Genomic DNA, 15,484 nt, shown 5'->3' with positions numbered 1-15,484 from the left:
ATCTTCTTGGCCTTGCACAAGCACCATCCCTGGTTGTTCCCTCCATGAATACAGACCTTACTACTGCTTACAGTACACTGCATCAGTCATCCAGCCTGGGATACACAAGGAACACACGCCACACTGTCATTCGTCAGCACCATCTACCGTGGCAACGATGAATTTCCGAACACATGTTCATAGGACCTTTTTTACTCCGTCTCCAGTCAGGAATCCGTCCTTGCAGTTTGTCGGTTTTATTAATATTTACCCTGTGTACATGTATGTCTTAACACAGCATCAATGACTGAATAACGTGGCGTAGTGACTAGCACGCTGGACTCGCTTCCAGGAGGACGGAGGTTCAAACCCACGTCCGGCCATCATGATTTAGGTTATCCGTGGTTTCCCTAAGTCGCTTCACGCAAATGCTGGGACGGTTCCTTTGAAAGGGCACGGCAGACTGCCTTCCCTGTCCTCCCTAATCCAATGAGACCGATGACCTTACTGTTTGATCCCCTCCACCCCCCTGCCGAAACCAACCAACCAGCAGCAACAATCAGTCAGCGGTGGCTGTCATTAGAAAACCTGCAGATCTACTTGTCGCTGAGAAACAAATAATTTGCTACTAAAAATACCTAGATGAACAGAAATTGGAATATTTTATTATAACCAAAATACTAAAGATACAAACGATTACACGAGGCTATGTATGCGTTCATTTTCATTCTGCCTCAGTTATTTTCCTTTTATCCACATGAGTCTTTCCTTTTCTGTGTGTATTACCAATACTTGCAGTTTGTTCGCGTACTCTTGCGTCGCAAGGACTTACTTGACCAACCACTGTACTCGTAGTTTAGTCAGTCAGCCCTCTCTTCATTCGTACTCATCAACCTTCTCTTCCTTTCCGTCACTTCTCCTGGCTTCCTCAGTAGGTACGAGGTTCCACATCGTTGAGAGTCACATTCACAGATGATTGTTCTGGATCATTAGTTTCAGCTTGAAGTCGCCCTGAAAAAGCCACAGTAAACTTTTACAGCAGAAAATATCATACTTATTGAAATATAAGGGGCGATCAAGAAGTTTCTATTTGAATACAACGCTACAGCGTATACTCAACGCATCGCGACTCCGGTGCGGGTATATAAGCACCGACATGTAGGAAAGTGGCTAGTGTGGCTTTCGAACGGAAACTTTTTGATCGCCCCTTATATTCCTGGCTATTATACCGTGGTCGGTTGAAGTTCAGAATGAAACCCAATGTTTCGTCCGCATCTCCAGAGGACATCTTCAGTGCGGGTTGTAGCTACCTCGAAGTTCGGATGAACACCCTGGTTCGCTGTTAATAGAAGTGAAATTCCGTTTCCAAGTGCTCCCGTACAGAGGCGTGACGTTACCTGTTTGGAATACACGAGCTCAGTTGGTCGGAGTCTGTTACAGTCGTCCACTGTTCCTACGACCCCTTGGTGGAAAACTGGTACACATCTTTATCAGCACCGGAATCCAGATATCCTTCAATTGTACACCTTGCTCCTTCCGATCAAGATTGTTGGGGCTGTTAGCAACTTCTATTGGTCCCTACACAGGGTGTTACAAAAAGGTATGGCCAAACTTTCAGGAAACATTCCTCACACACAAATAAAGAAAAGATGTTATGTGGACATGTCTCCGGAAACGCTTAATTTCCATGTTAGAGCTCATTTTAGTTTCGTCAGTATGTACTGTACTTCCTCGATTCACCGCCAGTTGACCCAATTGAAGGAAGGTAATGTTGACTTCGGTGCTTGTGTTGACATGTGACTCATTGCTCTACAGTACTAAGATCAAGCACATCAGTACGTAGCATAAACAGGTTAGTGTTCATCACGAACGTGGTTTTGCAGTCAGTGCAATGTTTACAAATGCGGAGTTGGCAGATGCCCATTTGATGTATGGATTAGCACGGGCCAATAGCCGTGGCGCGGTACGTTTGTATCGAGACAGATTTCCAGGACGAAGGTGTCCCGACAGGAAGACGTTCGAAGGAATTGATCGGCGTCTTAGGGAGCACGGAACATTCCAGCCTATGAGTCGCGACTGGGGAAGACCTAGAACAACGAGGACACCTGCAATGGACGATGCAATTCTTCGTGCAGTTGACGATAACCCTAATGTCAGCGTCAGAGAAGTTGCTGCTGTACAAGGTAACGTTGACCACGTCTCTGTATGGACAGTGCTACGGGAGAACCAGTTGTTTCCGTGCCATGTCCAGCGTGTGCAGGCACTATCAGCAGCTGATTGGCCTCCACGGGTACACTTCTGCGAATGGTTCATCCAACAATGTGCCAATCCTCATTTCAGTGCAAATGTTCTCTTTACGGATGAGGCTTCATTCCAACGTGATCAAATTCTAAATTTTCACAATCAACATGTGTGGTCTGACGAGAATCCGCACGCAATTGTGCAATCACGTCATCAACAGAGATTTTCTGTGAACGTTTGGGCAGGCATTGTTGGTGATGTCTTGATTGGGCCCCATGTTCTTCCACCTACGCTCAATGGAGCACGTTATCATGATTTCATACGGGATACTCTACCTGTGCTGCTAGAACATGTGCCTTTACAAGTACGTCACAACATGTGGTTCATGCACGATGGAGCTCCTGCACATTTCAGTCGAAGTGTTCGTACGCTTCTCAACAACAGATTCGGTGACCGATGGATTGGTAGAGGCGGACCTCAACCTTCATGACTTTCATTTATGGGGGCATTTGAAAGCTCTTGTCTATGCAACCCCGGTACCAAATGTAGAGACTCTTCGTGTTCGTATTGTGGACGGCTGTGACACAATACGCCATTCTCCAGGGCTGCATCAGGGCATCAGGGATTCCATGCGACGGAGGATGTATGCATGTATCCTCGCTAAGGGAGGACATTTTGAACATTTCCTGTAACAAAGTGTTTGAAGTCACGTTGGTACGTTCTGTTTCTGTGTGTTTCCATTCCATGATTAATGTGATTTGAAGAGAAGTAATAAAATGAGCTCTAACATGGAAAGTAAGCGTTTCCGGACACGGCTCTGTCACTAGGGGGAGCTCTTTTTGATTCCATAAAGGCGAACCGAAGCTTGCTAATCACAGCGTCTCATTTTTCCGATGAGCTACCACCCGTTAGACACATCACAGTTTTATTAAAGCTGCCTGTCTAAACGCAACGAATGTTTATTTAAAAAAAGGGAAGAAATCGGTACCTTAAAGTTAGACTGGCAAGCATCTCTTTCTTCTTACGGACTACAGCTCTCTATGGGCCTTGGCCTCCAAAACAATCTTCTTCTATACATCTCCGCTTTTCTCTTCCCTCCTTGGATCTCCATCTTGGTGGTCAGTCAACAAATTCTCGAGCCCTTCCTTCTGGTGGAATATAATCCGCCATTCGTGATTCGCTTGGGCATCCTATCATCAATTGTACTTTCCATATGTCCTAACCAATGTATTCGCTTTTATTTAATAAATTGCTCTACGTCTTTTCGTTGTATAAGCTCTTGTATTTCATGGCTAAACCTTACTCTCCAACACTCTGCCTCTTTCATGCCTCCATTACAGCTTTACAAGATTTACCTTTCAATTTCTCTTGGATTGTTCATATATGCTCCTGTCATAGTCCATATTTCTCACCCAAATGTAACAACGATGTGTACAAGAGAATCGTATACTCTTAATCCTTTCAAACCTTAATTTTTTCTGGAATAAGGAAAATGTTTGTTTATGCTCTCACCCTTTAAAGTGATTTTTTAAATAATTTTATAAGCAACATTGATACAAATATATGTGCCCATTTTTAAAATATTCTTCCTACTCAACGCACCATTTTATGGACAAAAATAATGAAAATTGAAATATTCAGTACAGTAATAAATAGACTGATCTTTCAATAATTACCATGCAAAAGAATAATAATAATGTTCAGTTACACAACCAACAAATTCCTTGTATTCTGACAGTCATAAGCTGTTGCACATTGCTACATTAACCTGTTGATATTTTTATAGGGATTCCCGCCAATTGGAAGCAATTGTATGTGATGAAAAGATTGAACATTCACAAATGTGTAAATGAGTTTTCGGTTGAGGAAGAATGTTTCTGTTGCCACTAATACACAGTAATAATTAATGTACACAATTGTAGCCAGCGGGTCTGAAAGGGTTAATTTAATTGTTCTTGCGGTTAGAGAATGCTTGAATACCTGTGTGTTTGCCCAGTAGGCTAGTTTCCTGCTTGTATCCTTTCTCTAACACATTATCTCATATTATTATCGTTGGTTAATAGGACACCTAAATAATGGAAGGAGCTGACAGCTTTAAAACATTTATTTAAGGCCTTCAGCACATATGGTGTTCTTCTAGCCTTGATCTCGTTTTCGTTTATGAGTTCAATTTTTGCTCCTTCTGCTTCCATATTTCGTTCGTTTCTGGCCACAATTGTAGTATCACTTGTGTATACCTATAACTGACTAGATTTCATAATTACTGTTCCTCACTTGTCTACTTTTTTGCATCGGACTATACAGTGCTAATTTAAAGAGAACTATAGAGAGATCAGCACCCTGTTTCACCTCACTCGTAAATTTACAGCTCGTGGTCGTTTTCTTGTTAAGTTTTACGTTTACCTTTCTGTCCTTCATTATTAACTCAACTAACCTTCTTGGCTTGTCATAGATGCCCAATTACTTTAGCGATTTATACAATGCTGGCCTGTTAACAATAGGTATTTTGCGTTTTGCTGATTTTTTTTTTCCATCTCTCCTTTCACATGATAGAAACTCCTTGTTTCATTCTGTTGATTTATTTCTTCTATCTCTTGAATTTTGCATGTAAACATTTCTTTTCCTTTTTCCTACACATCCTATGAGAATTGTACCTTATTTCTTCATATATCTAATTTCTTCTTGTCTTGCTCTGTAGCATTCTCAGTTTTCCTGCATCATTACGTTCTATTGCCACTATATATTCATCATTAAACAATTCATTTCTTTCTTTTCTTGTTATCCCAGTTGTTTCTTCTCCTGTTCCTTCCACCAATTTCTGGGTCTTGTTCGATCTACCTTGATTTGCCATTGTTTTCTTATTGACTATCAAGATATCTCTCACCGTATGTTCTGCCCGGCGTATTCGTTGAGATTTAATAAATTTCACTTGTATAAGCTCTTGTATTTTTACAGCTTCTGGGCCATTCAGTTTCTCTGCATGCGAAGTTGCTTTTTCTATTATGGTTTCATGTATTACAGCTAACTTCCCTCTCACTATGGTTTTCACAGCGTAGCACTCAGGATCAGCGTTCGGGCCCCTGCAACTCTGTACACCTATGACTGACGTGGCATATCGTGCTTTTATTAACAAATGGACTACTTGGTTAATTACTCCATTCACACCTGACATCCATGAGCCAAGATGTATTCTTTGGTGTCGAAAGAAGGTACTCCTGATAACTAAATTATTTCTAGCAGAAACTGATAAAAAATATCTCCATTCTCATTTCTTTCTTCACGTAATGCGTATCTCCCTGATATTCTTTCACATTTATTTCACCCATACGGTACATTACAGTCTCCCAAAACTAGCAGTAGGTCGTCGTGTTGTACTTTACTAGATGTACTTTGAAGACCTTCTGCTCTGGTTGGTATGGCACTCATAAGATACAGGGTGGTCAGCATCTCGGGACCACCTACGAAACGCGCTGTGTGATGTTCCGCTGTAGATGTGAACAATTAGACACTATGAACCAACACCACAGACGAATTTTCTATCAAAACTGACCAGTGGAGGAAAACGAGTGAGATCGGGCCGCATACTTGTCAGTTGTCGTAAGGAACTTCTGCTGTCAGTCAGGCAGACTTCTAAAGTAACACAAACCTTGTGGAGGCGGTGGAACTGTTATCATAGTCGTGCCATAGCCTAAAAGTCAGTCATCATGAAAATTAACGCACAGGTGTTTATGAAAATATTTTAGACAATATGCTACTTCTTCAGTGTAGCAAACTTTTGGCTCTCCCTCCGAATTTTCCTGACACGGCGCCCTTGAATGAAGAAACCATTGCTGGGGACACTTTAAATGAGTTGTCCAAACATCTGTGTGGAAATGGAATCCCAAGCCGAGCCAAGTTCAGTATTAAATTCCGATTAAACCTTTTTGACAGCAATATTGTCAGTGGTCCTTCTAATATCTTTGAAATGAACCGGAGTGCCTATGAGGGGCCAAAGTAAATTGCCGAAAAAGGCATCAACAAATTTATTCATGCTTCATTAAGAACTTGACGGAAAGCTCTCCCAGAAGGTTAAAGGCTACAACCGTATCTAAAGTGCTCTGAGCAAGTTATTTGTTAGATAGCTGTCGTCCTTGGAGCGAGCAGCAATTTGTGTCTGAAGATTTTTGGGCTCTGAGTGGAGTTTTGACCATAGGCATCAATGCTGCGACTGGACATAATGAAAGGGTGAGTGGTGAGGCGTATCATACTCACTATGTACTACGTGAACAGCGACGGTTGCTGAGCTGTTGCCTTCAGATGGAGTGCAGGTGTAGTTTCCAGATTCCACCAGCTGGATGTTGTTGATCACCAAGGTGCCCTTCAAAGCTGTACCTCTCTCTTCGATGGTGGTAATGCGTTCGTTGTGATGGAGGTGGACGATCTCCTAAGACAGGCAAAATATTATCACTCTCACATTCTGTGTATTAAATTTTTTTGGACAAATTGTGGGGGTATACACCCCACACCAACGCTTCGTGTTTGAGTTATTACAGAGATAAAATTGCACAGTGACACCTTGCGTTGAACAGGAAAAACCCTGCAAGAATCCAGGATGAGTCGATGGAAGTGTAGGGCCACACTGTGCACTCATTTTGCACAGCGGTTAGATCACACAGAGGCTCCAGTGTGGCCAAACACGTCTTAACGACGAAGAAAGCAGTGGCACACCATCTCTCTGTGAAGAACCGAGGATTGCAGTAGAATCGGACGCCCTGTTGCTCGAATCCCAGCGCCGAGGCTATACAGATAAAACTGAAACCTAATCATGGGCCAGTTTTGAAAATCTGGCACGAATTTTGAACATGGCAAAGGCCGCCACCAGCTGAGTTCCACGAGTACACACATTCATTCAAAAAGCCCCCCCCCCCCAAACCGAGGCACCAGAAAGGCTGCTGATGTGTTAGACCAATCTAGGTGGCTCCTCACTCACATAATCACCACGAAGAAATGGTGGATATACGACTATGACCTCCAGACAAAAGAGCAAAGCAAGTAGTAGGAACACTTGGAATCGTCGCTGCTTATCCAGCTGGAAATTCAGTCATCATTAGACCTGGCGATGTTGAGTGATTTTTGGGACTGTCATAGTGTGTTGCTAATAGAATACGCTTAAAGGGGGCAAAACTGTCACAAAAGCTTACAACCGAAATCTGTTGACAAAGTTACAAGAAACTGTCAAGCCTTTGCTGTCCACGGAGATGCGTATGCTCGGCGTCAACGCTCCACCTCGTTCTGAACAGGATAAAGCCACACATGCTGCTTCTTCAGGGTAGCAAATTTTTGGCTCTCCCTCCGAATTTTCCTGACACAGCACCCTTGAATGAAGAAACCATTGCTGAGGACACTTTAAATGAGGCGTCCAAATGTCTGTGTGGAAATGGAAGCCCAGGCCGAGCCAAAATTAGAGAAGGTCTGGTGTCTGGAGTGAAATCGACGATCTCACTCATCCAGAAGATGTTCCATTGGGTTCAGGTATGGACTCTGCGTAAGCCACTCCATTTAAGGAATGTTCTTGTTCACACAGACGGTGCCTTACGACAGAGTGCATTTTCATTCCGATGCAATCAATCATCGTCTCCCAATTGTTCCTCTATTGTACAGCAGTACATAATGCTGTAAAATGTATTCATATTCGTCTGTATTTGGCGCTTTCTTAAGCGCAAAAAGAGGACCACACCCTAACCACGAAAAACACCCTCATTACTCTTTACTTCACGGTTGGCACTGCTCATGACGGTAGGTAACGTTCTACAGGCATTTGCGAAACTCAAGTCCTCCCATCGGACTGCCAAAGAGTATAGCGTGATTCATCACTACAAACTCAATTTGCTTCTACTCATCCACTGTCTAGTAGTCTAGTACCGTCGCTTTTTACGCCACCACAAGCTTTGCTTAGCACTGACTTCAGAAAAGTGTGGCTGACTTGGAGCACTCCTTGATTTCATGCGAACCACCATCCGTTATGTTCGACATTCGCTGTCTGTCGGCATATGAGGTCTCCCTGGTCTTGATTAGCTGTGGTTGTTCCTCCGCTCTCCCACTTTGCAGTCACACCAACATTCAAACTGGGCAGCTTTAGAAGGGTTAAAATGTCCCTGATGGATATGTTGGTCAGGAGATTTCCAGTGATCTGTCCATGTTCGAAGTCACTGATCTCTTGTGATCAACACATTCTTCTGTTACTGTTTCTTTACTGCTGAAACAATCTTATCCATCTCCCCTTATACTGTCGGTTCTACATCATGTGACCTCTAGTGGACAATTCCGTATTACATAGGTGCGTTCAAATACTTTTGACCAGATGAGGTTTTTCGAACTTCCAATGACTAAACTAATTCTTCTGGTAGCCCCTACAGAAAAAAAGTTATCTTACCCATGATTATACCATGTAACAGATATTCCCATATCTATTCATTCAGCAAGGTATCTCCAACAATGTGAATACAAATCACACGACTTTTCCTTCCCGCCTGATGTAAAATCTGTAGAAGGCTTTGGATAAGTCATCAAAACATAGATTTTGGCGAAGTACAAGATTCCCAATGTATTGTGTCTGGTGGCCACCAAATTGGATATAGTCAAATCCCGATGCTGGAAGGAACTATTTTGGCCGCAAGAGGAGGACATCTGGCTGCATAAAGTTTCTGTTCACAAATCTAATGTCCTGGACTGCATTCCAAACCTAGTCACAGTGTCTGATGGAGTGAGGTCATTCAGACACAGTTGAAGATGATGCGGTTGGTGGTCCTCTTGGTATTATTTAAGACTTGTACTTTATGTTCAGCATCAAGTTCATCTTCTTTCTACTCTCATCCATATACGCACGCCACAGTTTACACACAATTACTGAAGTCACCTACACTCAAAAGACGCAACTGACAATAAGTCCTATTTCTTAACCCCCATGGAAAGGGCCATTACGTGTTTTCCGGTTTTATTGGCGCAGATACATGTACTGTTCTGTGCTAAGCACCAGATGCATGATGTCACAAGGGTGAGATTTCTGCATGCGTGTTATGTCCATCAGTAACACACCCAAACATATATTCGTAATATTATGTGGCACAAAGTCATTTCCACGTCTAAAATATCTTTATTATTTATCAAAACAAATGAAAGACGTCGACAGTATCGGTGCAACTTACAATATTTTCACATCTAAATTGTATTATTATTTATCTGAATGGAATCTAGAAGCGACTGTCAATCGATTAAAAGCCTTGGCTGAATAAGTAGCTCCTGTACGGAAACGCAAGAAACATGCTTGGTGGAATGAGGAATGCGATGTAGCGATTCAACGTAGACATAAGGTCTGGTTAAATGACCAACAAAAGAACTGAAGCTCCAGGGAGGAATTAATAAATGCTAGACGATCAACCGCCAAAGAAATTAGAAGGGTCAAAAGGCAATTTCATAAGGATTCGATAAAATCTATCGAGGATGCTTTCAATCGCCACAAGACAAGAGATTACTATCAGACATTCAGACAGTACCAGTCGAAATACACTCCACCTACTCTTATGATGAAGGATACAAACGGAAAGGTAGCACATAACAATTATGACAATTCAGTCATACTGGCGAAATATTTCAAACAGTTATTACGTAGCGCGGAACCTGGAATTTGACCCCTATCCAAGAAATAAAACGATGTTGAAAAAGTTATACCACCACAGCCAGATGAAATACAAGCAGCGATTAACTCACTTCAGAATTATATAGCAGCAGGTGAGAACCAACTAAGGCAGAACTTTGGGAATACGCAAATGTGCAAATTTTTCTGAACTTACACAAACATGTTAATGACATCTGAAATACTGAGAAGTTACCAGAGGAATGGAATGTTGCAATAATCCATCCATTACACAAAAAAGGAGATAGATTGGATCCAAATAATTATGGGAGTATATCCCTGCTGGATATTACTTATAAAAGATTTTCCAAGGTTCTGTAGTTCAGAATTCATGAAAAGCTTGATGGTGAACTAGGCGAATATCAAGGAGGCTTTCGCCCAGGACGAAGCTGTCCTGATCAAATTATTAGTCTCAAATGGATAATGAAAAATCAAAGGGTCAGGGACAAGAAACTAGTGATCACGTTTGTCGATTTAAAAAAAGCCTACGATAGCATCCATCGTGATTCTCTATTGCCAATTATTAAGGAATTCGGTTTACATCAGAAACTTGTCAACCTCGTTGCAGTCAACCTTCGAAATATTAAAGCTACAGTAATGATCAGAAATGAATTCTCTGAACCTTTTGAGATTCATACTCGCCTTCGACAAGGCGATGGATTGTCTCCATTATTGTTCAGTTGTGTGCTGGAGAAAATCACGAGTGAATGGAACAAGATATGCCCACCATCTGTTAAAATTGGAAGAAAGATTCAACTTAACTGCCTTGCATTTGCAGATGATTTGGCGCTGTTAGCAAACAATGTTGATGAAGCAACGGTTCAGATAGAACAACTAGAACGATTAGTGGCAAAGGTCGGATTGCAAATTTCGTTTGAGAAAACAGAAATGATGCCCAGCTTCCCAGTTGACACATCCCATATCATACTCCATAATGATCAAAAAATTATAGTAGTAAAAAGGTTTAAATATCTTGGTGAGATTATTACCTGGAATGTTAATGAAAGAGCATCAATAGATAGTAGAACATTAAAACTTCAGCGAGCGCAGAGAACCACATGGCCAACTTACAAAAAACGAGCTCTCTCAATGAATGCTAAATTTCGACATTACTCCTCCGTCGTTAAACCGGAAGCAACATACGCAAGTGAAACACTATTCAGACTAGATACTCAAGCAGCAACTGACAAACTGCAGAAAGTTGGCAGAAGAATACTCCGAACAATTATCAGTAAGAAACACCAAGTAAATGGGCAGTGGAGACTTTCGCCCAATTCAGTAGTGTATAAAGAAAGTGAATCCATTATAGATAAAATGCGGAAAAGAAGGATTGCATTTTTCGGCCACATATCTCGCCTACCAAATACTGGAATCCCGAAGCAGCTTTTTGACTACTTCTGGAACAGTAAAACCAAAAACATCGGGTTTAAATAAGTACAAAGTGATCTGGATACACTGACCATCACAAAACACCAAATTCAACAAAGCGCAGAGGAACTGCTTCTGAAGAACAAATACACACGGCTGACATTCACACCATCAGAACGGAAGAAGTATGTCATATCTGCAGAAGAACGAGCAACCAGATCGCAGTGAATGAAGAAAATTTGGTAAACGAAAAAATTGCTGACTGCTAAGATCTAAACTTAATCATTGTAGACTCTGTTGTGTTATGTTTGATTTTAGTGCTCCAATGTGGGCGAAAACTATGTAAATAAATAAATATCTAAATACATGGAGCACAATTTTTTTTTGTTAATGAACAAAGTTTGATTTTGTACCATACTTGGTGCTAGGCACCTTGAAGCCCTAAACTTAAAATTTACACAACAATCGTTTGTATTATTGTTCAATAAGAGTGCAAAACACATATTGGATAAGATATGCTAAGAAGGAAAGTCTGTGATAGTTGACAGTTCCAAACAAAGAAATTATTTTTCTATAGCTGTACAAAAAACGTTTGCCAAAAATAACATATTAAAGCAGTATTAGTTAACAGTTCCTCCCAAGCCTAAATGAGGCTGTGTTATTGGTGGTACAAATATGAAGTGTCATAACCTGACTAAGCACCATTTTAGGGGGGAAAAAGATAATTCACCATGTTGTACACTAGAAAAATATAATTGACTTTTTCGACTACTTAATATAAATCGTGTTAATTACTTTTGCTCTTGGACCTATCTGGGGCTATGGGTTACTGTTGTACAAGAACGAAAGTTTGAAGAAAGCTGCAGGATTTAGGAATCGGAACTAGAGAGCCAAGGCTCTCTAAAACATTTCAGAGACTGTATCTCAACAATCAACCAATAAATAATACCAATATGTATAGCATGATTATCCACCAACGTTACACTTTTCTGAAATTTTAGCACAACTAACCATACTAAATTGATGTGTTTTGAAGAGGTCTTTAACACAGTGGTTTACTTAAACCGCAGTATACAAATATAACTTCAGAAAGCAACTACTACAATACTTTACACCTGGATAAATGTGCTAGCTACTTAGTTTGACTATGTCAAAAAGAATGGTGGTTAAGGCTCTACACAGATGAAAGTCTGATCTATAAAAATTCAATTTTTTGCACCAAAATAAGAAATCAAACTGTGTAAAGATTTCTTCTAAAACAGTACAAAACTCATGTGGCACTAGTGATCTAGCTTACAGGTTCGAGTGGACTTGGCAACGGAAATACTTTAATATATGTACCAATTTTTTTTAAATCAAAAAACTGTCGGTATTATTTATTATTTGTTGGTACTACTGATTTAACTTAAAGTACACGTCTCAATGACAGAACTTTAATGTTTGAACCACATTTGAAGCAACAACTAAATTGTAACAAATTGCCCCATACATCAATATATTGTATTTGGTTATGTTACAGTTTTGTTTTATGATTATCTGTAATCGAGTATAAAATGGTGGCATATGGGACAGTCTGTTACAATTTTGTTTGACGTTTATCTATGAGTGAAAGCAAAATGATTGTATGTGAGACAGATTGTTACAATTTCATTTGATGGTTATCTGCAACTGAATTTAAAATGGCAACATATGGGGAAGTTTGTTGTAGCTTTATTTAATGCTTGTCTTTAACCAACTGTAAAACGGCACTGTATGGGGAAATTGCATTGGGGCTAGTTTTTGTGAACATAATGTGGCTGTCTACAGAGTGCCTTTTTTACAGTTATAGAATAATAAAACAAATAATTTAGATGTGAAAATATTTAATTTGTGGCATCATTGTGCCTTACAGGAAGTGTAACACAACGATAAACCTTTTCTCGTAGCCAAGTGTAGGTTAATCCTTCTACAGCTATGGTCACACATGTATGACTGGTAGGTGGAACACTCACATGGCTATTGGTGTACTTGTGCACCTGGCACTTAAAACGTCCAGATGGATATGAGCATTCGTTTATGCCTGGCACGGGGAAGGCCTAACAGCTAAAGACATTGGTGTGAGCCTGTACATGTGACCGGGTAAAACTCGCAACAGAGTGGTGACTCGCTGATGACTGCGTTTCAACATTCCTTTCAACACTGTGATTACCTACTCTTATTTGTAAGGTTGTAAAGCACTACAGCTTTCACCTTTCCCTGGTTACTTTCTGCTTAAGAGTCAATCTAGTAAATACAATTTTATTTCCCAGCCCACACAAGACAAAAGATCAAATGTATATAATCTGTAGGGCATGAATTACCATAATGAACTGCCACATCAGATGTTACAAAATAGAAATGTGCAACAGATGTATGCAGTATACCTGTAACACACACTGCTGACTGAAACAGAAAACGGCTTGCATAGCTAAACAAATAAAACTTGATTTCCTAATCTACAAAGTACCCTACAGAACTGACCGACCAGATTCTGCGAAAGGCGAATAGTGCAATAAAATAAGTGCAGCTTTGTAGTAACACTCGCTGCCACGTGGAACTGCAAACGTTGCGTACAGCCAAAGAAACGTAATTTGATACCCTAATCTACAAACTACACATTATATGAACATCTGAAGTGGAATGAACTATCCTGCAGAACTGACGTATCAAATGTTGGAAAAGGCGGAAAGTGCAGCAAGAAATTAGCAGTTTTTTCAGCAACACTCACTGCTGTACAGAAGGGCAAATTCTGCACACTGCCACGTACATGTAATTTGCTTGCCTATCTTCAAAGTGCGTGTGATACAAGTAAGTATAATCCGAAAAGGCGTGAGCTACACTACACAACTGACGTAACAGATGTCGCAAAAGGTGAAAACTGTAGTAAAATTTGTGCAGTTTCTCTGCAACATTCGCTAATGCACCGAACAGAGGACGCTCCGAGTTTTGGGCACCTTCGCTAGAAAGCTATGTAACCTGGAACGTATTTTTCGGATGTTAATGAAATATTAAGAGGCTATAGGCATAAATTTTAACAGTTTATAGACATATAAGCTAAAGAGCCAAAGAAACTGGTACACCAGCCCAATATCGTGCAGGGCCTCGCGAGTACGCAGAAGTGCCGCAACACAACTTGGAATGCACTCGACTAACGTCTGAAGTAGTGCTGGAGGGAACTGACACCATGAATCCTGCAGGGCTGTCCATAAATCCGTAAGAGTACGAAAGGGTGGAAATCGCTTCTGAACAGCACATTGCGAAGCATCCCAGATATGCTCAATACTATTAATGTCTGGGGTGTTTAAAGGCCAGCGGAGTGTTTAAGCTTAGAAGAGTGTTCCTAGAGCCACAATGTAGTAATTCTGGACGTGTGGGGTGTCGCATTGTCCTACTGTAATTGTCCAAGTCCGTTGTAATTCACAATGGATAACACCGTGGTCTAGGGCTGCCGGCACGGTAGCTCAGCGTGCTCGGTCAGAGGGTTAGCAGCCCTCTGTAATAAAAAAAAAACTGAGCTAATCGATCAACAACGAACTTAAACGGATGTCTTACGACGTCCGCCCCGAGCAGATGCAACGAACAAAAGCGAACAAAATGAGACAAAAAAAAAAGGGGTAACGTCTTTGATTCATAATCAAAACGTTTTCGGTCCCGGGTTCCATCCCTGCCACTGCCTAAATTTTGATAAATCATCAGCATTGGCGGCCGAAGACTTCCGGCATAAGAAGTCAGCCTCATCCTGCCAACGGCCTTGTCAAAGAGGGCGGAGAAGCGGATAGACGTTCAGGGCACTCTCTTGTCCTAGGGGTGGGAAATTGCCCCTAAAGGCGGAAGAATCAGCAATGATCAACGACATGAGGATGCAGAAGGCAATGGAAACCTCTGCATTAAAGACACGTAACGTGTAACCACAGGACATGTGGCCTGTAATTGAAGAAGTCTCATGATGATCTCTCCATTGGCAAAAGATTCCGGAGTAGTCCCCCATTCGGATCTCCGGGAGGGGACTGTCAAGGGGGAGGTTACCATGAGAAAAAGATTGAATAATCTACGAAAGGATAACGTTCTACGAGTTGGGGCGTGGAATGTCAGAAGCTTGAACGTGGTAGGGAAACTAGAAAATCTGAAAAGGGAAATTCAAAGGCTCAATCTAGATATAGTAGGGATCAGTGAAGTGAAGTGGAAGAAAGACAAGGATTTCTGGTC

At 41.2% G+C, this 15,484-nt stretch overlaps 1 protein-coding gene across 1 annotated transcript in view; it reads right to left on the bottom strand.

Moving 5' to 3' along the window:
- Positions 1 to 622: 622 nt before the first annotated feature.
- Positions 623 to 15,484, bottom strand: part of LOC124777229 — a 146,863-nt gene continuing 132,001 nt past the window's right edge. Inside the window, exons 7-8 of the mRNA XM_047252554.1 lie at positions 6,472 to 6,643; positions 623 to 990 (exon numbers count right to left, since the gene is read on the bottom strand). Coding sequence (XP_047108510.1) covers positions 908 to 990; positions 6,472 to 6,643 — 255 coding nt within the window. The 3' untranslated portion in view covers positions 623 to 907. The remainder of the gene's footprint in view (positions 991 to 6,471; positions 6,644 to 15,484) is intronic.

This window comes from Schistocerca piceifrons, chromosome 2, assembly GCF_021461385.2.
Source record: "Schistocerca piceifrons isolate TAMUIC-IGC-003096 chromosome 2, iqSchPice1.1, whole genome shotgun sequence".
In the NCBI taxonomy this organism is placed as follows: domain Eukaryota; kingdom Metazoa; phylum Arthropoda; class Insecta; order Orthoptera; family Acrididae; genus Schistocerca; species Schistocerca piceifrons.
This window is presented reverse-complemented; position numbering and strand designations above follow the sequence as displayed.